This window comes from Cupressus sempervirens, chromosome 6, assembly GCF_028749045.1.
Source record: "Cupressus sempervirens isolate cs-2001-9-10 chromosome 6, ASM2874904v1, whole genome shotgun sequence".
Lineage (NCBI taxonomy): Eukaryota > Viridiplantae > Streptophyta > Pinopsida > Cupressales > Cupressaceae > Cupressus > Cupressus sempervirens.
Genome location: NC_143123.1, coordinates 513,149,359 through 513,174,876, shown reverse-complemented (window position 1 = coordinate 513,174,876; position 25,518 = coordinate 513,149,359). Strand labels below are relative to the sequence as shown.

Sequence of the window (25,518 nt, the reverse complement as noted above, 5' to 3'; positions counted from 1 at the left end):
TAACTTTTCACTAGAATGACCATTGGTCTATTTTCTTGACTTATGACTTCTTTGACTGTAACATTACTTGCATCATATTCAATACTGAACAACTTGTCAAAAGTAGGCAACATTAAGACTGGTTGAGTAACCACCTTATGCTTCAAGGTTTCAAACCCTTTACTAGTTGCTTCTATACACTAGAATATTGTCTTTACCCCACCTTTGATTGTGTCCAATATTGGTGATCAGATTTCATTGAAATTTCTTATAGAATTGAGCTAATCCATGGAAGCTTCTGACTTAACTAGAAAATTTAGGAGGAGGTTAGTTTATAATCACCTCCAATTTAGAGGGTTTCAAGTCACCTTTTGAGACCACAAAACCAAGGTACACTAACTCTTGCTTCATAAGTTCACACTTGTCCAAGTTTATGGTTAGCTTTTCATTATGCAACTTCTCATTTTCTAGACACCTATGAAATATTATTGACTAGACTCACTTGGTTGCCTCCACTTGTCCAAACACAAATATAAGAGGGAAGCTTCACCATTAGATCAAATCCACATGTCAAGGATTATTCAAAACAATTAATGATTGTAAAAATATGGCCCTCCTTCAAAGACTCTACATCTATCTACCATGCCTATAAAAACTACAAGGAAAAAAAACCATTATTAGCTATAACAACCTACAGATCTCCTTCTAGCTACCATAGACTAGAAACATAATTGTCCAAGAAAGGAGACGAGTTCAAAAACTAATAAAGTGACAAATCAAAGCATGAAGAGATAAGTAAAGTACATTCTCTACAATATTTTATGAGTTGCTAACCACAATGGGTTGTTCGACACTCCTTTCCAAACATCGATTTATTTTGGAACTATTTTCCAAGATATTTTAATCAATTTTAGAACCATGTGTTGCATGAGAAAAATCATCATATACCCATTTGGAAGTTGAACTTTCATTCAACTAAACAAAAAAATTAATATCGAAAAGAGATGGGAGTGAGTGGACCTCCTCCCAAGCCTGCCAATAAATAACTAGAGCTTTGCAGCATAAACAACAAAAGTAAAACTTTAAAAAATAAGCTTTAGAAGCAAAATATGAGTAAAAATAACAACAAAGGGGGTCAAGAGATCACATAAAGACCACTAGAAGAAACCTCAATGATCAATGGTGTATAATAACATGCATGCTAGGGTATGTAGGGGCATATAGAGAGACAAAACAATCCTATTTCACAACTTAATGTTGTTGATCAAATTCATCCGTGTCACCTCAAAACCTTCTATTCAAAAGATATATTCTTAAGACACAAAAGAATTATCATTTTAAAAGTCCCTTATTCCACTTTACATAAACTTCTCCAATTTTTTTATATGAATGATAGATCCAAGCCCAAAAACAAATACTAATTTTATTATAAACGTATTTTCTTTATTAAATATTTAAAAAATTTACATCTTTTAACTATTTATATATGTATAACATTTTTTTATTTTTTTCCATATTCCATATTTAAATTACCCATTTCACATAGTATAGAATCCTCCTAATAAATATGCTAATTCTACTATAAACCTATTTAAATTTATTACACATTTAAAAACTGGTATATTTTCCCTATTTTACTATTTCTACACGTATAGTAATTTTTCAAGTTTCAGCATTTTAATATTTGTATTTTGACGTGGGATGAAAAATGTTGAATGTGAATTAATCCTCTGCATCGTTTGTCTTTTCAGCAGAATTCACGATATGGTATTTTTCGTCGAGGCAATACTATCACCATCTTCTTGTGATCTTTATCATCTTCCAGGTTATTAAAGGTATCGCCTCTATAGCTTTTTCATTTGTTTTCCATTTAGGGCTTTTGAGATCTTATTCTTCCCATAGGTCTCGACCATCTTCATCATTCTTGACAAATTTATATTGCCTGGCCTGTTTGCCTTGCTTTGGCACTGTTGCAATCTCTAGGTGTGTGCCATTTTTCGTTGCACTAATTGTAGTAAAGGTTTGTTCTTATAATATGAGTTTCAGAATAATTTCCCTCATCGATTTGTCTTTTAATTGCCTTAGGCTGTCCTTAATCATGATCCGTCGCAGCACCAAGCATTGCAATGCAGTCCAACCTCGGGGCTCAGTTCAGTTTTTGAAAATGTCGCTATTCTATTGCTCATTTCTACCATGATTTCTTTGTTTCAGTGAATCGAATCTAAAAGGGGAAGATGCATCTATATTTGACTGTAGAGAGCAGCTCTTTAGATGGATGAATGGTCAAACCCCATTGTTTTCATGTAAATTCACTGGATCCAATCATTAGGGTTCGCTCTTTTAGATCAATCTCTATCCATGATATTTGAGAAATAGGCAAAAATGAATCTTCTATAACAGGCATAGATACAGACAAAGCTCTTATAAGTTGTTTTTCTTATTTTTAAATTTTCGAAATTGCTCTGGAAATTAACAATTTATGTTTTTAGTAAATAATATGCCTTAGATGCAGTAAGGATATACTTGTTTTCCATGTTTTTTGTTGTTGTTTACTCTCAGTTATAGATATTATTGATGTTTCAAGTTTTTGTAGATATTCTTGGATGCCAAATTCCAGCTGATAATTATTTTCTTGCCCCTTTTATGTTAGGTTTGTTGACTGATGGAGAGGAACTCTTTTGTCTAACATTTTTTGAAAAAAGATCCTAGAATTGGTATTTTGCAAGGAAACAATAAAAGCAGTTATGGAAGGTGAACGACCAAATATAAAAAAATGGATCGTGTTTTATCCCATATATATAAACTCCAAGAAGACATTGCCAGAGGGTCGACGCATTAATGCAAGTAAAGCCTGTGAGAACCCAACTTGTATTGAAATTGCAGATTCTTGCACATATCTGAAACTTCCTTGTGTTATAGAGGTATGTTTTTTTTCTTCTGAATTTTAATATCTAAAAGAAATAATCTCCTACACGGAGTTATTTTTATATTTATTATTTGTTGTCAACATGAACCATGATTTATTTCAATTTTCTTACAGGCTGACAAGGCATATCCCAGAGATTTTATGCAAAGGGGAAGAGTTAGAGTTCAACTTAAAAGGGAAGATGGAACACTAATAAATACATCAATACCTTCAAGTAAGTGAATCTTACTGTAGCTTTTCTGGTTGTCTAATAAATGACTTGTGTGAAAAAGAATGTGATATTGCTAGTCCAGAATGCTTTTCATACAATGATATATATTCTTGGTTTTGTGACCCGACAATTCAACTAAGTATTTCAATTCTACTAATTTTGTAAAATAAGGTATGGGTAGTATGTCTTCTAAATTTCCTCTTGCAAAGATAAATGTCAAATGGTGCATAATTTGACTTTCATAGGTTCTTGTATAAGGTTGAAATATTCAAATAGAGAATGTGGGGCAACTTGTGATATTTCCGCAAGTGACAAGCAGCAATTGCAAATGAGACCAATCTTATGATAATAGGGCTAGGGAGCGGGTAGAAGAAAACAAAGGACAGACTAGATGATCGATCCAACTTGAAGACACGTCCGGGTCTTTGGAGCTGGCTTCGACTCTTAATTACATGTTATGATAAAAACTTTTAGAGTTCCCGAAGGATCATCCTGAAAGGGGACTAAGAAGAAAGAAATATGATATAGGAGAAGGAGACTTTGGAGATGAGTGTTTGTGCAATGCCACATGGTGATTTCTGTGCCAGTGACGGGAGAATAAAGGACAATGTACTATAAATATTAGAATTTAAGCTTAACTGACAGACAAGCAAAGCTCGATTTTTTATTTTTGAGCTTTTTGAAATTTTTGGCTTCACTACTACAAGACAAAGTTTTAACTCTTATCGTTTCATTTTATGCAAGCTGTTAGTGCTCTTGCAATCAGCAATAAAAGTAGATTGGGATCTGCCATTGGGATTGTTAATTCAAATAAATTTAAAATGAAATTGATAACCTGATCTAAGGCAGATTTATCCTAAGGGCAGACAATATCATGTAGAAAAGTCAAGCAGAGAATGTTTAATATCCCTTATTTTGATGAGTAAATGTCAAATAATAAATTACAAATAAAGGGCATGGTGAAATTTTAAGTTCAAATGATTTCAAGATTGCAAATGTTAATGTTTTGATCAGAAATGAAGATAAACAGCAATAAACAAATAATAAACACTTTAGACACAACATTTATCTTGGGAAAACCTCCGACTTGAGGGGAAAATCCCAGCAACACCAAAAAATATCTCTTTATGCAAATACAGAAGTCTAAATTACAATTTGGCCAAACACATGACCATTCATTCTATTCATCACACCAAGTCCACCTTGACATGTTTAATCTCAACTTGACCCTTCATTTCTGCCATCATTGAAGACATGATGCTTCAGTTCTTCTATTATGTGATCAAGTGATGACCTTTCGTTTTTCTTTAGAGTCGATCAATTGAGAAATATGAAGAGTCATCCAATTTCTGAAATGAAAGGTCACCTCATTTACATAACTATTACCTCTTCATAGGTCACAAAAGAAACCTCCCGACGCTATAACATCAACACTCATCAACATGATATGAGAAAATAGTGTTTGAATGGAGGCACTAGGCGGGAAACCTTCTACAAATAACGATCATGGATATTTGACTTGCAATCGAGGGGTATTGCAGGTTGTTGGTGCAAGTAGTTATGAGGAATCTACGATAGCTGCTAAGGCTGAGGAAGGTTTTAGGGACCCACCAGGTAAGGGGGGGTGTTGTGGAGCCTTCGTATGCAGAATAGGGTGCCACCCACACGATGCTGGGAAGGAGAGAAAGGCGGCACAGGAGATGACCCCATGGTCCTCTCTCTTTAGGGAAAAAACTGCGGGTAAGTTGTCGTTTCCACTTGTCACTTCTATGTCGTTCTGGGAAAAGGGAGAGTTTTAAATCTTTGTTCGAGACCCCATTGTGGACCATTCAATCTCATCATCGGATTTGACTTTGATTGGGAAGTTTGTGGGGATGAGGCCAAATATTGAGAATATTAGATCAATGGTCAAAAGGAAATGGGCCCTTCGTGGTCAAGTGGATGTGGATGCTACACAAAAGTGTGTCTCTCTTTTTTGTTCACATGCATGGAAGATATGGATATGGTCTTATGCGGGGTTCCTTGGTCTTTTGGGAATAGTACCTTATCTTTGAACAAATGGGAACTAGAGGATTTATCTGAGTCTTCTTTTATCTCGACCCCTGTTTGGGTTAGACTTTCGAGGCTACTGTTGGAATGTTGGAACGAGGATGTTTTTAGGGGTCTAGCCACTTCGTTTGGAGAGTTAATGGATATGGATGCAATGATTGCTGCTAGATCGAGATTAGTCTATGCTCGGTTATATGTTAAAGTTAATCAGATGAAAGATCATCCGTAGAAGATTGACACTGTTTCTAAATTGGGAAAATGGACTCAGGATGTTGAATTTGAACATCTTCCCAATGCTTGCTTTTATTGCAAAAAAGTGGGCCACTGGGCGAAGAAGTGTCCTAAAAAACCTAGAGCTGAGGCTAAGGAGGCTCAAAATAAAAAAGAAGAAAGAAAAAGTTGGAGGAGGCCAAAAGTTGGTCTAGAAGCCAAAGAAGGTGTAGGAACTGGTGCCAAAGGAAGATCAAAATAAAGGGTCTCATGATGCATTAAAGGACCAGCCAGATGTAGATTACAGAGTTGCTCAAGATCTGGATTAAGGATCAAAACCAGATGAATGGTGAACAGGAACCTAAGGATGTCCAGGGAATGCCTACCCCATGCCTTGCTATAGTTCAGGAGAATGGAAAGGAAGGGAATGAAGATATAGTAGAAGGGGTGAACCGGGTGGGTTCACATTCTATTATTAGTAATGAAGGTGAGAAGGCCATTCAACTTGATGTGGTCTTGTCTCCAGTCTATCTCTTAAAAAGGGAAGGAATGATAACCTAGAAGGAGAGATTTATGAGATGGAGCAAGCTACTCCCCATGAGGGTTCAAACAGTAGAGTGGAACACTTGTTGGAGGATTTTTTAGCCCCTAGTGGGATTATTTGGAAGGTGCTCAAATCTGTGCACTTATGGGAGGTGAGTTTTCTTTATTGAAGGAAAAGGATATTGAAATGGTGGCAACTTCATGCCTTGAGGAGAATGTGATATCTTCTATAAACAAATGAAGAAAGAAGCCAAGAAAGGGAGTCATGGACAATATGAGGATAAAGGTCAGAAGGCTGGAAACATGAAAAATGCTGCAAAGGAAGGGGGTTCGATCTTGTCATCTTTAGTGGGAGTTTCTACTAGAAGAAGGCAGATGTTGGATCCACGACACCAAAGGCAGATGTTGGTTCTCCTAATAAGCAAGGAAGAAAATCTTCAAAATATACAAGAGAACAAGAGAGCTTGCAGAATATAGCCAATGGGAAGCAAGCTACTATTCTGGATTTACACCAAATAGAAAATGAAGTTTATCACATGGAATATAAGGGGGCTGAATAGCCACCATAAGGTTGATGCAGTTAGAAATCTGGTGCATGATCACAAATTGGACATTCTGGTCTTGTAGGAGACAAAAATGGTTAAGGAAAAAGTTGAAAGAATAAAACATTTTAAGAACTGTGGTGTTGCTGTGAGTATTTCTGAGGGGGCTTGTGGAGGTACTTTAATCCTTTGGAATCAAACTTTTCTGAATGGCCAACTGTTAACTGCTAATAAGAACATGACAGTTGTGAGATTTTCTCACATTAAACTTGATTTCAGTTGGAATTTGGTTAATATTTATACACAATACACATAACACAAGGAGTGAGAGGAATTTTTTTCGGAACAAGGTAGCAGATTTGAGAAGAGCGGTTGGAGATAATAGCTGGTTGCTTATGGGGGACTTTAATGTTCCGCTTTATGATACTGAGAAAATGGGGTGAAACCTATGTCAGATGGACGGTCATCTTATGGACTTTGTCAATCAAGAAGCTCTAATTGATATGGACCTCTAAGGTCTTAACTTCACTCGGAGCAATAAAAGAGTTGGAGCAGAGTGCATTCAGGCCCGTTTGGATAGAGTTATGGTATCTCATGACAGGATTCAAAAGTTTGCTTGTTCTCTATCTTTTACTCCCAAAGTGTCTTCAGACCGCTTTCCGCTGGTTTTTGTGGCTGATTCTCATGCTGGTAGAAGGAATTTTCCTTTCAGGTTTGAGAAGACTTGGCTCCAACATCTGAACTTCCTGGATGAGTTTAAAAGTTGGTGGAAGATAAAAGTGTGGCATCATTGAAGAACATCCAAGATTAGATTCAATCTGAGGGGTAGTCTGACTCCCTTGTGGACACTGAAAATTCTATGTTGGCGAAATATCATGATACTATTTCTATGGTAGAGATCTTTTGGAGAGAAAGATCTAGAGCTATTTGGCTCAAAGAAGGGGACAAGAATTCAAAGTACTTTCACATGACCACTATGAACATAGAGCTGCTAACCGAATTTCTTCACTTAATGTTGATTTGAAAGAAATTAAGGGTGATGAGGAAATAACAAATTAGATGAGAAACTTTTTTTCCTCTTATCTTATCGGCAAACCCCAACATCCCTCAGGAGAGTTAGAATGTCATCTTGGATTCTATCCCTTCTCTGATCTTTGAAGGTCAGAATGCTTCTCTTGTGGCCATTCCTTCGAGCAAGGAAATTAGAAGAGCTGTTTTATCTTTTGAAGGGGATAAAGCTCCGGGATTAGATGGATTTCCCATGTTCTTTTTTCAAGCTTTATGGGAGGTGGTTGAAAAGGAAGTCTGTGATGCGGTGAAAGAATTCTTTGGGGCCTGTAGAATGTTAACGAAATAGATTCTACTTTTTCTGTCCTTGATTCCCAAGAAAGCAGGGGCTAACACTCCAGATGCTTTCAGGGCTATCAGTCTTTTTAATTCAGTTTATAAGATTATCTCTAAGGGGCTCATTTAGGGCTTCTTAAGGTGCTTCCTAGCATTATTTCTCCTCAATAGAATGGTTTTGTTCTAGGAAGGCAGATTTTGGATTCTACCATTGTTGTGCATGAGAACATTCACTCTATGATTTCCTCCTCCAATCAAGGTTTTGTGATGAAGATGAACTTGTCCAAGGCTTATGATAGAGTGAATTGGAGCTTTCTCTGCAAAGTCTTGGAATCTTTTGGCTTTGGCAATAGGTGCATTCAGCTTATATCTCAATCGGTCACTACTACTTCTTTGGCTGTTATTGTTAATGGGGCTTCTTCTAATCTCTTCAAGCCTACAAGAGGCTAAGGTAGGGAGATCCCATTTCCCCAATTTTGTTTACCATGATGGCTGAATGTTTGGGGAGGTACGTTGGCAGCCTATCCAGGAATGGTTCCATCCAGGAGCTTTTACCTTCATCTAATCCACTTGTTCTTGTGAACAGTTTGTGGATTATACTATCCTTATGGGGATTGCTTTTGTTAAGGAAGCTAGAAGCTTTAAAGGAGTCCTTAACCCCTACATTAAAGCTTCAGGTCAGCTGGTTAATTGGGATAAAAGCTCTATTTTTTCATTAATACTCCGATTGAAAGACAGGCTAAGATTGCCAACATAATGGGTTGTGCTGTGGCTTCCCTTCCTGAGACCTACTTGGGTCTTCCTCTTGGAATCAAGCCTCTAGATTCTTTTTGGATTTCCCTTGTGGACAATTTTAATGCTATGTTAGCAGGGTGGAAAGGTCTCCTTAGCCAGGGAGGTAAGGTCACTCTTCTTAAAGCTTGTCTCTGAAGCTTGTCTATCTATGCTGTTAGCCTTTTTAAGATTCCTGCAAAGTATGCTGATACTATTGAAAGGATTTAGAATAATCTTCTTTGGTCTGGTTCTGAAGAGAAAATAAATATTTTCCTTGGTGGTGCGGGACCTGGTATGCAGATCTAGGAGTAAAAGGGGTTCAAGAATCAAGCCTATTAGGAATATGAATAAAGCTCTGCTTGCCAAACACAGATGGAGAATGTTCAATGGTAACAAGGAGCGGGGTACCATTTGGAAACAAAAGTATCTCTTTAACTCTCAGTCTATTCAGGATATATTGGCTATGGAACCAATTTCTAATGTTTCTTCTATCTAGAATGCTGTTCAAAATGTTAAGGATATTACGGCAATGGGCTATAGATGTGTTGCCTCACTTTTGTTTCCTAGTCTATTGACAAAAGCGAGTTTTGCGTTTTAGATGAGATCAATCTTTTTCCCGAAATGTTCGAGTCTAGGTCTAGATTCCTGAAGGCTAGGTGATCTCTATAGAATTTTCCCATTTCACCTTCTCTTTCTCTATAGCCGGGTGGGTGTGTGTTTTACCTTGTGATTGGTCAGGTAAGTTAGTACCTGGTCCGATAGAGATCGGATTTACTCATTGCAGATCAGATGTGTTCTATTTGCTCGTGGCGTATCACTTCTTGATAAAACGAGCATTTGTGGAAATTCGGAAGTTGTTTTCTCCTCGGAGGGTTTCCAACCCATGAAGGAAATTTCCCACGAAAGATCATTTCAAGACGTCTATAACTCGAGAAGATCCAAAAGGTGCAGAATTCCAAAGAAATTGATGTTTGAATCCAAAATAAGACTCCTAAACATTATTCAAATTCATTAATACTGAAATATTCAGCCTTGGCAAAAACCCTAAAATCGTCTTCTCCTCGGCGGGTTTTCCACCCATGAAGACAGTTTTCGCAAAGCAGTTTGAGGTGAAAAGCAAGATGTTAAATGGTTCTCAAACAAGTCCTCGCATCGTAATCAAGCATCCCCAACTACTAGAGAGGCAATCGCCAAAGATTCGACCTAGAAAGCATTAGTGAAAAAATGAAAATTGTCTTCTCCTCAGCAAGTTTCCAACCCATGAAGATAGTTTTCCGACTATTCAACAAGGATCAAGCTAATGATTGAGTTTGGTCCCCGTACTAGATTTAGAGTATGTTAGAATGATTTAGAACGGATCGAACCGTTATGGAAAGAAAATATAATCAAAATCTCACTTGGCAGATTTTTCCCAACGGGGTACCCCAATGGTAACTTTCTGAAACTTAAAGGAAAACGGAAAAGTAAGTAATGAGCTTATAGAAAGTTATCGTTGAGCTCAACGAAACAATGAAAAGACACCTAAATGTCTGTTGAGCTTTTGCATTTACTATCCAATAGGTATTTCCTTAAATTTCCCTCGTGTGGCACAAATATCGAAGAACAACAGATGAATCGAGGCTCTCATATAAAGATGCACTAGTAGTTGAATGAGTTACACTTGTTCTTCAATTTCTCATTTTGTTATTACGCATAGCTTTTGAAAAGTCTGTAATTGCTGCATTTGTTGTCTCATTCAATCTCTCAATTAAAAATCTTATTCATAAACTCATGGCAACCAAGTTTGCGGGTTTCGATGGTTTGATTGGGATCAAGTTCCAATTGCAGATTTCATGGACACATCCCTCCGCTTCTATGACATGGAAGATTTCCAAAGGAGGGTAAAATCTGAGCGGATTCACCCCATTATTGAGAAACTCCGAGGATGTGGTTTAGTCGAGGCCGCTTGTTAGAATTTGAAAAGATTAATAACCCAGAAAACTAGTGCAAAGAATAGATATCTAAACTATGAATGCAAATGATACAAAATCAAAATAGCAACATAGAGTTAGTCTCCAAGAGAGTAATGCAAATGCTAGAAGCACAATAGCATTAAGAGGATGCAAAAACAAGAGATGCAAATACAAGCCAAGTAGCATGCTTATATAGGCTAAGAAGAGGGAGGAGGTGGCAACACCGACCAATGAGGAGCAACCATATATCGGACTAAAGATAGCAAAGTATCTTCCCAAGATAGCTAATGGATGCTCACATGTAGGAAGTTGACACCTCGCAACCATTCACCTAATAAGACATGCTTTATTAACCTAAGCTAGATTATTAAAAGTGTAGGAAAAACCTAGCAATATAGGAAAAATTAAATAACCTATGAGGAAATAAAAAACTACACTAACACCCCCCATAAGCGAAGCTTAGGTGGATGTAGAAATGGGTCTCAACAAGTCAAGCTTGATGAGGTACCCATGTACATAAAATTCCCCCAAAAGAGAGAGAAAAGAGACCCCCCAAAAAAGAGTCAGGACTCCGAGTGAGAGGAAGAGGCCCCCTCAAAAGATGAAGCATCCCGCACCCCCCAGCAAAGCTCACAAATGAACTTGCTCTCAGTGAAGGGTTTGGTGAAGATATCAGCAACCTACTCGGAAGTCGGACAGTAGTGAAGGTTGATGACGTGACCATGGATGAGCTCCCTGATGTAGTGCATGTGGACCTCTATGTGTTTGGTTCGTTGATGATGGACCAAATTTTGTGAGATTTGAATGGCACTTTGGTTGTCACAAAATATGATTGATGGCCGTCTAATCTAGATACCAAACTCAGTGAGAAGATGTTGAAGCCAAATGGACTTAGTGGCGGCATTTACAGCCCCCCGATACTCAGCCTCAGTAGAAGATAGGGCAATAGCAGACTGCTTTTTGCTCGACCAACAAACAAGACCTGAACCAAGTGAGAAGCTGTAAGCTGAAGTAGACTCGCGATCCTGAGAATCACCCGCCCAATCTGAATCTGTGTAGCCCACCAAATCAAGCTCAATGCCTGCTGCGTAGTGAATCCCACAACTGTGAGAACCCTGAATGTAGTGAAGGATCCACTTGGCTGCTTTCCAGTGCAACTCATGAGGCTCCTGCATGAATTGAGAGACCATGCTTACATCATATGAGATGTCGAGTCTCGTATGAGTTAGATAAATGAGACTCTCAACAAGTTAGCGATACAAATTGCCATCACAAGTGGAGAAGAACATTGAGTCTCAAGTTTGACTCCAAAAAGGAAGGGAGTCGGAGCAGGCTTACAGTCAGCCATATGAAACCTCGAGAGTAAATCTAGAGCATACTTGGATTGTGTGATGGTGATCCTGAAAAGAGACTGAAAGATCTCAATCCCGAGAAAGTAATGCAACAAGCCCAAGTCAGTCATCAAAAAATTGCCTTGAAGGGCAATTTTGACAGCCTTAATGGTGGGTGAGGGATTCAAAGGATTCATGCAGTCCTTCCTGTGATCAACAAGTCATCAACATACAAAACCAAAAATAGAAGTGAATCACCCTGTTGCAGAATGTAGACATTAGGATCAGAATGGCACCAAGTGAACCCAACTGATAGAAGGGAGGAGTCCATCTTGGCATACCAGGCCCAAGGAGCCTATTTGAGGCCATAGAGAGACTTTTGAAGACGGCACACAAGTGAAGAATCCTGAAGGAAGCCTTGTGGTTGCTCCATGTAAATCTCCTCATGAAGGTCACCGTGAAGGAAAACACTCTTCACATCCATCTGATGTACTTCCCAATGATTAGTTGCAGTAATGGCAATAACAAGTCAAATGGAATTCATTCGGCAACTGGTGCAAAAGTCTTAGAGTAGTCAATCCTAGGAACTTGGGAGAATCCTTTGGCGACCAAGTGAGCCTTGTGCTTGTCAACTGACCCATCTGTTGCAAATTTTGTCCGATAGATCCACTTGCATCGAACAAGTTTTCTTCCCTTAGGAAGAGGGACACAATCCCAAGCGTGGTTCCTCATCAAGGAACTATACTCTTCCTGCATAGTTGTATCCCACTCAAGAATACTAGAAGCCTCATGAAAGGACTGTGGATCTGAGGCAGTAGTAATGAAGACATGTGAAGCATCTTGGAATTGTGAACGAGTCCGCCTGGTGTCTGATGGATCCCCAACCCAATCACCTGCAGACTGCAAGGTCTGTCTAGCCCAAAGTGGACTAGAAGATGGAGAATCTGGAGGGGAATCATTAACCTCTGAATGATGACTAGGAGAGGAAGGAGGTGAGTTCTCTGAATCACTCTCTGCATAAGAAGTGGAGGTAGAAGATTGCGTAGGTGAATTTGACTCTCTGAATCACTCTCTGCATAAGAAGTGGAGGTAGAAGATTGCTTAGGTGAATTTGACTCTCTGAATCACTCTCTGCATAAGAAGTGGAGGTAGAAGATTGCTCAGGTGAATCTGACTCATCAGAAGATTTGTCATGTATTCCAAGTGACTCCAATGTCAAAGTAGGAGGAGTTGGAGAAGTGATAGAAAGTGAGCTTGAAGATCCCTCCTTAATCTGAACACTCCTCTCAATGAACAACTCATGTGTAGTATGGTGGAGCAACCGATAACCCTTCACACCATCAGGATAACCTACAAATATGCAAGGTCTGCTCTGCAGATCCAAGGCCTTGCGTTTCTCTATAGGAATGTGGGCCCATGCAGGAGAGCCAAAAAATCGAAAGTGCTTAACTAATGGTTTACGACCGCTCTAAGCTTCAAAAGGAGTAACTCCCTTCAAGGCTTGGTGAGGAACATAGTTCTGGATATAACAAGCACAGTTAATGGCCTCTGCCCAATACTGTGGTGCAAGAGATCTAGAGTGAATCATACAGTTTGCCATTTCCTTCAATGATCTATTCTTCCATTCTACAACACCATTCTGTTGAGGATTGTATGGAACTGAATGCTGTAAATCAATCCCCTTTGAAGTGCAAAATCTTTCAAACTGATGGTTGACATACTCTACCACCATTGTCTGTGCGCAAAACTTTGATGGTTTTTCCGGATTGCTTTTCTGCAAAATTTTTGAAGTCCTGAAAATGATCAAATACCTCTGACGTCTGTTTGAGAAAGTACACCCAAGTATATTGAGAAAAGTCATCAATGAATGTGAGGACATATCGGGCCCTACTGAAAGAAGGTTGCTGAAATGGACCAGCCAAATCATTGTGAACTAACTCTAGTAGCTGTGAAGCTCTCCATGCCTTACTTTTGTCAAATTTTTCCTTAGGATGCTTACCAAGAATGCAACCTTGGCAAACATCGCCTGAGTACTGAACCGAAGGCAACCTTGTGACCATGCTCTGTTGGTTGAGCTGATGTAAATAGCGGATGTTAAGATGGCCAAACTGCTCATGCCATAAATTACTCACATCATTAGAGTGAGTGAGAAAAATAGTTGAAGGAGGATTAGGAACAAAGTGAGAAAACAGATGACTGATGATTTGCTCTCCCAATTGCAACTGTAGAATCACTATGCAACTCATGTATCTCCACTAAATCAGGAGTGAACTCAACCCGCTTGCTTGAACCTGTGTGAGTGCTCTGGCATATCAATAGGAGATTAGTTGATAATGAGGGTACATAAAGAACATCATGGAATGTGCCATCCCCCACATCAACAGACCCTCTCCCACACACCTCAATAGGAGTGTCATCACCCATCAAAATAGAAGGCATAGTACACGACTCCAAGTATGCAAGTTCTTCCTTAGATGAAGCCATGTAGTGCGAAGCACCTGAATCAAGAACCCAAGTGGATGGTGAGGAAGCAACTGCAACAAGGGCCTTGCCCTTTCCTTTTCCCTTGTTGTTTTCTTTTGCCTTGTTAGACCCTTCATTAGAACTTTGTTTGATAGACTCAGGAACACTGATATTATTCTTCTCAAGAATGTATGCCAAGCGATCAATTTGTTTCTTCAAACATCTATGTTCATCATGACCAGTTCTTTTACAATAGGTACATTTGACCTTTTCTTTCTTAGGCTTATCGCCCTTGGAAGATGGGGTATCAATAGTTGCTTTTGTAGCAACCAGTATCTGATCCTTCTTTTCCTCACTATTATTTTGTTTCTCATCCTTTCTATTGTTGTTACTACTTTGTCCTTTTTGTTCTTTTGTGCTTTGGTTGGCAGCCAAGGCATGTGATTTGGAGGACTTAAGAGTGCCCATCTGGATTAGCTTGACCTGCTCTGGAGTGAGATTGACAGCAAAATCATCTAAAGATGGCATGGTGAATTGAGTACCAAGTGCACCCTTAGTAGCATAGAAGGTAGAGACAAACACATAATATTCTAAACTTAGCTTAGAGAGAATACTGAGAATCAGTTGTTCATCTTTCTTTTCAATTCCACATTGTTTTAACTGTAGCCTTAGTGATTTCAATTTAGTGAAGAAATCTTGGATTGTGTTGAAATTGCCTAGACTTAAACTAATTAGTTCATTTTCCAACATATGACCCCTCATTGAATCTTGTGTACCAAATAGTTGTAGAAGTTGATGAAATCCAACTCCATAGCTTGTCAAGATCACCTGCATGCAAATAACCTGTCGAAGGGAAACCAAGAAGGAAGAGGTGGAGCTTGGAAAAACCCTAAACGGACTTGAGAGAGAACATATTGCAAAACAATGAAAATGTATTTACAATGAAAATGTGTTGTGAAATTACAAAGAGAGAGCTCAAATATAAAGGCCTCAAGGAAGCTCATAGAACAAGCTTGGAAGGTGGTAGAAGATAAGGTTGACAACTTAGCACACTTCCACAAAAAGGTGGAACATGCTAGAAGGGAACAAACTCCCATGTTGTCAACAACTCATCACTACAACTATTAACTAAATGCATTAACCTAAGTAAGCTTAAATAAATAGAATAAATAATTAATTATTTACTCTAACAGTAGTGTTTCTAGCTTTGTCCATATTTCATTTGGTGTATCCAAAGACTCAATGTGAAATAACAAGTTAGGAGAAACAGACAAACTCAATGTTCCATATGCCTCATCACATTTGTTAAACTTAGGCTTATCTTCATCTTTATCATGTTCAGTTTCAAGTCCCATAGTTATCCTATTTAATCTAGCTTTCCTTAAGTGAATTATCATGCGTGATTTCCACTCAAAGTAATTGTATGGAGTTATGATGGGCATATTTGTTTGATCCATGATGAAGAAATGCTAAAAAGAAGAGAAACCAGCCACAACAATGCCCCCCACCCCCCCCCTTTTTTACTCAATCAAAGAACCCCCCCAAAGGAATATGATTTGACACTTTATTTTAGTGCAGTTACAACTACCACTAGCAAGAAATACTAAGTGGTCTTGATTTCAATGCATTACAAAAACCCTCACAAAGAGCATATGCTGAAAGTGAAACTTGGGCACAATACTCAAAGAAACAAATAGCACCGCTGTGATCTACTTGAAAAATCATGCACTTTAAAAAAAAGAATCGCCTCGATATGAGGTCATATGAGAAAGTTATGATCCTCTGAAGTTTCCAAAACGAGAACTATTGAAAGTCATGACTGAGAATTTGCAATTTTTGAAAAATTTATGCATGAAAATCAAAAAACAACTGCACTAGTGGATAGAGTACAAAAAAATAGCCAAGATCATAACAAGAATCGTTGAAATCGGAGTTCGTTTGAGCGAGAACGAGGTATTTGAAAATTGCATTCAAATCTGTGACTGCCAACAGAGAGGGGTACGACTGTAGCTTTTCGTGCTTGATTATGCAAAATATACAGATTGTATGCAAAAACTAAAAGATACCCAGATGGTTTTTCGAAGCTACAAACAAAACTCAGAAAGCATTTTTCTTGCTGATGTACAAAAGATGTAGCTGTGGTGTAAATCATACGCCTTTAACAACAAAAAAGGGCCCCAACAACCAAAAAACAACCCCAGAAACCAAAAGACGTCATGAAAAGGTTGAATCAGCTACCTAAGTCAATTAATGGCATGCTAGAACCTGCAATATTGATTGAAAACACCAAATATGCAAGTTGGTTGTCAGATTTGAGATTGAAACCCTAGTTTCACAACTTGTATGATGATCTTCGATCTCAGTGAAATGAAAGCCAAAATATGAAATTTTCAAGCCTCCTGGACACGTCAACCAGAAATGTTGCCAGTATAACCGGAAACGTTGCAATCATCGAGATTTCATAAAACACGTGTAAACCCCAGAGATTAAAAATGTTTTTGTCAAACTTTTCTGATTCTCAAGATCATCCGAAGATGCCAAAGAAGAGCATATTGGGTTTTTCAAAAACCTATAATAAGATTTATTAGCCCCCCCCCCTCGAATCTGTCAAATAAGGAAACTAAAGGCTATTCTTGCACATAGAATGACTCTGATACCATGTTAGAATTTGAAAAGATTAATAACCTAGAAAACTAGTGCAAATAATAGATATCTAAACTATGAATGCAAATGATACAAAATCAAAATAGCAACACAGAGTTAGTCTCCAAGAGAGTAATGCAAATGCTAGAAGCAAGATAGCATCAAGAGGATGCAAAAACAAGAGATGTAAATACAAGCCAGGTAGCATGCTTATATAGGCTAGGAAGAGGGAAGAGGTGGCGACACCGACCAATGAGGAGCAACCATCTATTAGACTAAAGATAGCAAAGTATCTTCCCAAGATAGCTAATGGATGCTCACATGTAGGAAGGTGACACCTCGCAACCATTCACCTAATAAGACATGCTTTATTAACCTAAGTGAGATTATTAAAAGTGTAGGAAAAACCTAGCAATATAGGGAAAAATAAATAACCTACTAGGAAATAAAAAACTATATTAAGACCGTTGGTTTTCTAGTTGCAGTCCAAGCCTTGGAGTTGATTTACGAATGCATTCATCACTACAACCCAGAAACTAGGCAAATTGTTCTACCTGATGATATGGTATTAATCTCAATGGTAGGCAAACAATGGTGAACTGTCTTCATTTGCTAGAGCAGAAAGAGTTCTCTGACTTAGGCTTTGGTGGAGCCATCTCAGAATTCTCAGCAAAGAAGATGATTTGGAGGAAGGAAATCATGAGGACATGGTTCCAGAAGCCACAGAGTGATAAGAGCATAGTTCCCAAAACTTTGTTTGGAACCAACCTTAAGCCAGAAATCATTGAGATTTTGGTTCTCCTACATAGGTTGAAAGGTGAGGTAGAAGCCTTAAATTTCGTTGAGCAATATTTCTTTCTGGTTCAGATCATATGCTCAGATACCTAGTACATTGATTGGGCGCAAGAGGTAAGCGAAATTCTGTCCAATGCTCTCTAGACGGCCAAGTTTTACAATACGTTCTACATGTCTTCCTTCTTGATTTACATGCTGGCCTCATTTCAATTATGGCTTGACCTTCCAAGATTAGAGGATTTGCTTGATGATGACAAGTCTTATGAGTTTTATCCATGTCTCCAATTACAAAATAGTTATGTAGATTATGTTAAGGTGAATGATGCATTTACTATGAGGATTTACAAGGAACTATAGGGATGCCCGGAAAGGAGATTCAACCTAGAAGCCATGGCCACCATCAGTCAATTTGGATGTTACTTTATTTAGTCCTCATCATTTTCTTATTTGCATCTTGCAGCATTTGATGGATTTCCCTTGAAACTACCAAGGTGTCCAAGTGACATGATCGTGTTGATCGAGATTATACGGCAAGCTCTGCAAGTGAACATACTGAGCAGAAGCTTGAAGAAGAAAGGATACAAATTCCCATGAATTTTGGAGCCTTTAGCTGTGACACCCGGTCCAATGCCAAGAACATGATGAAGGTGTTCGAAAGGAAATATAAGGTAGACATGTATGAAGTCCTAAGGCCTATGTTCGACCCGAATGGGTATGCTAGAGATGTCCTACAGATTGGGAGTGTGATAGAACACATCACTACCATTGAGGATTATTGGGCCGATTACGATGATGAGTTCGAGAGTTGTGATCAAGCCTTTGTGAGGTTAATAGTCGACCAAATGAAGATTGTATAAGGTGAACATTGATGTAGATGGAGTTGAAGACGATGGTCAAAATATGTATGGCAATACTTATTTGACCAAGCTGAGGAATACAACCATAAGTTCAGAGCCTTTTGAAGATGCTGTGGAGGATCTAGATATGATGATGGCCAAAATCTACAAGAGAACTAGAAAGTGGGTCGAGTGGACCACTACATGGCGAAGCAAGAGCAAAGGCACACTCGCCCAGTCCTCCCCAAATGTGGTAGCACCTTCATCTTCTCAAAGTGGTGCATCAAGCACAATCCTACCTCTCACTCAAGGACCCGCTCAACCAACCGAAGGAGGTGATCAACCTCCTGACAAGAACATACCACTTGATAAAACTCGTCAGGATGGTTCATTGCCAGTGATCAGAACAGAGACAAAGTTAGAGAAGAAGGCGGAAGAATCAAGGACAGTGCAGTCACGGTGGCTCTCTCACCCCATAGCAATCCAATTCCATCCATAAGCACCGCATTACTCCTACCAAGTAGCCCCCAAATACAAGTGGTTGACCTTGGAGATGGAGGGAGTAGTGAAAGTGAATCTATGAAGTTAGATGAAGCAGCAAAGGAAGCATTTGGAGCATAAAAAGCATCTGAAGCAAAGAAAGTGTCTCAAGCTCCAAAACTCATTCCCCCGACTCCAAAGAATCCTTTCTCCTTGGCTTCAAAGTCATTGACTCCCGTTAGGAGAAAAATGTTCTAGTGTAGATACACTAGGGACAGCATCCAAGGTAATTGGCACCGAGTCATGGCTCGAGAATATCGTAGACAGAAAGAGGAAAAGGAAAGAAGAGGGAGTCCCCAACAAACAAACTTTATCCCTAGCTATTTGTTCTGGGTCGGCATTGAGTAAAGTTAAGAAGTAGAAGACCTTGTCAATTCTTGGTCAAGACTCTGATACAGGACACTTAACTATGGAGATTGCTAAGCCCACCAAGGAGGGGAGAATTGAAGACTTAACTACAAATGACTTCACATTGCAGTCTCTGGACCTCAGAGAAGTTAGACACGACACCCAAAGTGGGTCTGTGGAAATCAACAAATGAAGTAATAGAGGGACAGCTCGAAAGTCTCAAATTGGCCAAAGTCAAAGTGAAGGTGAAGATCCACGAACTTAACTGTTTCATTAGCCAACTAATTACCCCGCTAGCAAGTATTTCGGGAGTGCCACCAACTAGCAACCCTACGGCCATAGACATTCAGGCTATCATCTCCCAGCTACAAGAAGACAAGCACTTCAGGCAAATTGGTAGGGAGTGGAGTGGAAAACTCAAGTTTGAAGGACTTGCAATCATAGAGCGACTCGGTAATGCAGTACCGAGTCTCGAAATGGAGAAAGATAACATCTCGGCTAACTAGGTTACCCTGTCAATAGAAAAAGGCCAAGAGTGAGGATTGCATCTCCTTATTGAAAATGGTCATCCAAATGAAGGCTAAGGAAGCAGTGGAGGCAAAAATTCTGCCTAAGGGGGATGAGCCCTGATTTGAATGGCATACAAAGTATGCAATTCAAAGCTGAAATGATTTTAGTGGCAGAAGAAGGATAAAAAGAAATAGAGAGCAAAGTTAAAGAGGAATAGGACAAAAACTACGAATTGCTAAAAGGCCCACACATTGACTCCCAAACCAATGAACAAGGGAAGGGAATAATAGGAGTTTCTGTCATGTAAAAGAATTTCTCTAGTTATTTAGATAATCTAACAAAGAAATCTACTGATCATCAGAACAGAGTGTTGGATCTCCAACAGCTCAGCGGGTGTGTACACGTGGCGATGGAGGAAATACAAGAAAGGTTGAATGCTATCAAAGACCTGGCTTGAGAGCACTCCAAGTGGCTCTTGAGATACACCAACGTTCATGTTCACCAACACGAAGATCTTATTCCCATCATTGTCGCCGCTAAGGCCTATAAGGCGAAGTTTGAAAAGGGAAAGAAGGTGAAATGACATCTTTCTTGCCTTTTTGTATTTTGATGAGCAATTGTAATTGATAACTGGCTCCTTGCCATTTGTCATATTTTGAGGAGATGAACTAGTCTAGTTCCTTTTTGTAATGGTCATCTTAGAATCCTATACGTACCTAATTGAAAGATTAATGAAAGGTCGGCTAATTTTTTGTGTGAAATACTTCATGTTGCAGAGACAAGTTGAATGTGTTTTATGTCAATTATTTACTGTTCCATTGTTTGTGATAGTTTATGATATCTCTTTCAGTTGAATTGAGTTAAGGAATAAACAGAGCTTTGTTTCCCTATTCAACATAGCAAACTGAGGATAATAATAGTGTTATTGAAGGTTAAAAAGAGATTCTGTCTTGCATTATTCTTTAAGTTAGTCCACTGCATATTAGAGTTAAAAGCATACTATTAAATTGCTAATTCGTAGATAGAATTCATCACTGTATCCTCAAACTCTGCAGGTTCATAAGATGTGTGAGTTCACAGATTTGATTAGCATTAATACCCGAATCTTTGCCTGAGTTAGTTCCTGTTTAGGCCTATCTTGGTTTACCTCTTCTGTCCTCTGGTCAAGAACAAATCCCATTTAGAATTAGGAACAAACAAAATTCATTGCAAATCGCAAACTCAAGGGAGCTGTATCTGCGAATTCAGAGGGAAATCTATCACTTAGTTGCGATTTTCCAACTATTGTAACCAATTATTGTTCACAAATATTGGGCATTCAAAGAGTTGAATAAAAGAACAATCTGTTTACCAACAAGATGGAAAGTTGGAGATTGAAGATAGGTGAAGTTTTGGGAATATTGCTGGTTGTTGGATGCTCCGCTGTCCAATGCTTTCAATAATTATGCTACTATTGATTATTTTAAAAACTTTTAGGGTAGTCTTGTGAGGGACTATTAGAGAGATGACAAGTGGGTGGATTTGATTGAGTTGGACCAAGGCCTAAGCATGCTTTAGAGAACCCTTAATTTTGTTTGCATTTATGATAATTTGAGGGACACTCTTATTTGGGCCCTTCATCCTAGTGGGAAGTTCAATGTCTCCTCCGTCTTTTAGGCCAAATGTGATGTCAATAGCCCCCCTTGGGCTAAAGCATGGATTAAAGGCTTGAATCCCAAGAATGAGATTTCCTTTTGGATTGTTCTGTAGAATAAAATATTGACTATTGATAATATTCAGAAAAAGGGGTTTAATTTTATTAACAGGTGTTGTCTGTGCAAAATGGATAATAAGTCTGTTGATCATCTTTTCATCCATTTTCAGTATAGCCAGAAGGTTTGGAAAGGTGTTCTTAAGTATTGGTCAATTTCTTGGATCCAACCACAGAGTATTGTTGATTGTTTTAATAGATGGAAATGCCCTATTAAAGAAGCTGAAACCAATGCCCTTTGCCCCATCTCTGCTAGGGTTTGTGGAAGGAGAGAAACAATAGAATCTTTAGGAGCAATGAATCTCCCCATTGGGTTGTTGGTAAAAATTATAAGAGCTATTAAAGAAAAATTCTTAGCTTATTTTGGGTCTAAGACTAGATTTAACATTAACAATCCTATCCTCAACCAACACTCTAAACATAGTTTTGATAGGGATGATGCTGTTTGGTCTTCCCCACCTTTTAATTGGGTGAAAGCTAACTTTGATGGGGCTGCCAAAGGCAACCCTAGTAAGGCAGGTTGTGGAGGTGTTCTCAGAGATTGGAATGGGAGGGTGGTTGGGGCTACTGTTGTTCCTCTTGGTATCATTTCTAGCCATCAGGCTGAAGCCGTTGGTTCCCTTCATACTGTTAAGCTGTTCGTGGAAGATGGATATTCTAACTTATGGCTGGAGGGAGACTCTCTTAATATAGTCAATTTTCTAAATAATAAAAATGTTGCTTCCTTGACTATAGAACCCCTCGTTCTCGAAATTAGAAAGTTATTAAATAAGTGCAATAAAGTTTATATATCCCATAGTTATAGGGAAACTAATTAGGTGGTGGACTGGCTTGCCAACTTGGAAGTTCAGACTGACACTATTACTACTTGAACGGATGACATAAGCTTGCATCTGGAAATAAAGATGATCATTAATTACGATAGGACAAATGCAATTGTTGGTAGGAATTTGTCATGATTGTCACACTTTTATCAAGTGCTTGGGTACTTATGAAATAAAGTTGCTACTTTTGATGATGTGCTAAGCCATTATTATCTGTTTTATTTCGAACAGATTATGGGTCATTTTGAATGCTGGGTGTAGAAAGAGTTTTTTGTGGGTTTTGGGAAGGTGATAAAGTTACCCTTTATGGTGTAACTGTCAATATCAATGTCAAGCAGATAGTGGAAATCTTTGGTTTTCCTAACTCTGGCATGAATTTCTTCAAGCAGAAGATATTGGAAGTTGTTCTAAAGAGTTTTCCTAAAATAGAGGATGATGAGAAAAAGCTGGTTAAGGTTGGGGACATTTTGATTTGGATCAAATTATGGAGATTTGGCCGGAGATACTTTCTTGTGTTAGGGTTTGCTTCATCCTGGATGGTCGTTGTCATAGGGTATACAATTATCACTTTGTTTTTCTTAATCAGTTTTGTTATAAGACGAGGATTTCCTTTCCTTTCTACCTAGCGAAGTCTTTGATGAATAGCCTTAATGCCCACCATAGAAAAGCCAGTAGGCTTGTTTTGCATGAAGGCCTAATTGTGCTCATAGCTAGTACCCCATTTGCCTCTGTCTCTTCTATGAAAGGGAAATGAAAAACTGAAGGAAAAGCCGGTGGGGTGGGTTTTGAGAAGAAAAGTAATAAGGGTCCTGTTACTGGGAAAACAAGATGAAGTCGCGAGGAATGGAGACCGATTCTGAGGATCTGTTGGATGATGAGGTTGAGGGGAAGGTGGTTTCTCAAGGGAATGAGAAGTAGGACGTGCCAACGAATAGTGGGGGTTGTAGTTCGGAGAAGGATGGTTATTCTATTAGTCTTGAGGATACCTCCATGAAGAATTGCCAGAGGGACAGTTCGAGCTCAAGGAGTGAGTAAAAAATGAAGGACACTCCCGCTGGGTTATCTAAAGTAGAGGAGAAGAAGGCTGTTGATGTGGTTAAAGATGACAATGATGTGTATGCTGGCAAGAGTAAAGGGAGGATTGAGACTTCTGGTCCGGTTCACTCAGATAGTGCTGAAGATGTGGGGTTGACTTTATGGTTGAGGGGAGGTATATTTCTGGTTGACAATGATAAGAAGGATGAAGGCCCAATTGATGCCAATGCTGGTCAAAGTGGGCTGGGGTTGACTAAGGACGAGGATGCTTATGCTAAAGATAACCGTGAAGGGTTCAAAATGTGTATCCTGTGGATGAGACTGGTAGTCCTTTGAAGGTTGGGGATGCCACTATTTTTCCTCATACGAACATTCCTGAAGACAATGGTATTGATGCTGAGAACTTCAATGATAATCAATTTAAGGTGGAAAGTTTGTAAGATGTGTAGAATGACTAGGATGAGATTACACTGGATGGTACCCTTGAATTTCTCAACAGGGCCAAGTTGAAAGCTGATACCTCCCTGGGTGTTGACACCTGGATTTACAATGAGCTGAAGACTCTAAGAAGACAGTTAATGACTTGCAGCATAAATTGGATGCGGAGATTACCAAGAGGGAGGTCCTGGAGACCAAAGTTGGTGACATTCCTAGCAGCCTATTGGAGTATGAGAGTAAGTTGAGTCAATTAATCAAAGCCAGTGAGAAAAATATTCAGGATGTTACTTCCAGTCTCCTTGTGGCTGCTGCTAGTATGGGTAAAGGTTCTTCGGAGGAGATAAAGACCAAAGACTCTCCTGTTGTTGTTTCTCTTAGTAGGGGCCTGAGTAAACGCACAAGGCTCAATACCAAGAAGGTCAGAATGGTGTCTCCTACTGTGCAGGTGAAAGACTTTGTTGAAGAAGTTGCTAACATTGGTAAGAGTCTGGCTAATGCCATTATAGAGCTAGTTTGGTGCTCTTTGGTTGTTTGTAGTCCTTTTTGTTAGTTCTGTTGGTCCTGGGTGCTGGAAACTGGTTGTTGCTACGCTATTTTGTTTTTTCCAGCAGGTCATTCTGTTCTGCCCTTGATGGGCTTTGGTCTTTTTTTGTCTATCTGTTGTTGTTGGACTGGGTTTTCCGGTCCCTGCAAAACCTGGTTTTGTGGTGGTTATTAATAGTTTTATTTTGATGATGTAATCTTGTAAGGGGTTTCGGGTCCCCTCAAAACCTGTTTTAACCTTAATCCAAAATCACTTCCTCTTAGCTAGGGACGTATCTTTCCAGATTTTGATGACATAGAGTCTCTCAGCATGACAGTCACAATGGCTGCACCCATTTATGAGAAAAAACTAAAGTTTATCACAGATTCTCTCAACATGATATCAACGTCTCAACATGACGTTCTTCATGGGTACACCCAGAGGGTGGAAGAAGGGCTTTCATGTCAAACTTCTCTCTCAGAGAAGAATGCATTAACAAGGCCTTGCACCTCAAACTTTTCTCACATAGAAGTATGCATTAACAATGGGCGTGCATCTTAAACTTTTCTCACAGGGAAGAAGCATTAACAAGGGCTCACATATCATATTTCTCCATTGTAGAGGAAAATGCATTACTAGCAAGAAGCAAGAAAAAATCACTGATGCTGAGACTCTCTTTCAGAAGGAATTACAGATGCCGAGAGTCCTTCTCAGTAGAGACTTCCTCTAAATGTCATTTCTTCCTCTTTGAAGAAACTGATGCAATGACAATATGTGTAGGTTCTACCAAAATTAATGAAGTTAAGTGCCAGCAACTCAGTTCTCTGACAGCAAGCTGTGTCTCCATTCTTCAGGATTCATCAAGCTCGCCCTCCCTCTCATGCTCCTTTGTCCGTCCTGGAAGCATATAGAGATTAATAATTGAAAAGCACCCTGAAGAGAAATATACAGA

General features: G+C 39.0%; 1 protein-coding gene across 4 annotated transcripts in view; it reads left to right on the top strand.

Moving 5' to 3' along the window:
- The first annotated feature begins 1,628 nt into the window (after window positions 1–1,628).
- The window catches only part of LOC149553275 (signal recognition particle 19 kDa protein, putative / SRP19), a 43,463-nt gene continuing 19,573 nt past the window's right edge, over window positions 1,629–25,518 (top strand). Inside the window, exons 1-4 of one of the 4 annotated variants that reach the window (XM_089788746.1) lie at window positions 1,705–1,814; window positions 2,191–2,282; window positions 2,630–2,900; window positions 3,020–3,119. In XM_089788746.1, coding sequence (XP_089644872.1) covers window positions 2,724–2,900; window positions 3,020–3,119 — 277 coding nt within the window. In that variant the 5' untranslated portion in view covers window positions 1,705–1,814; window positions 2,191–2,282; window positions 2,630–2,723. Of the gene's footprint in view, window positions 1,963–2,190; window positions 2,283–2,629; window positions 2,901–3,019; window positions 3,120–25,518 lie in introns of all 4 variants that reach the window. The other 3 variants (XM_089788745.1, XM_089788743.1, XM_089788747.1) reach the window with 3 other exon arrangements.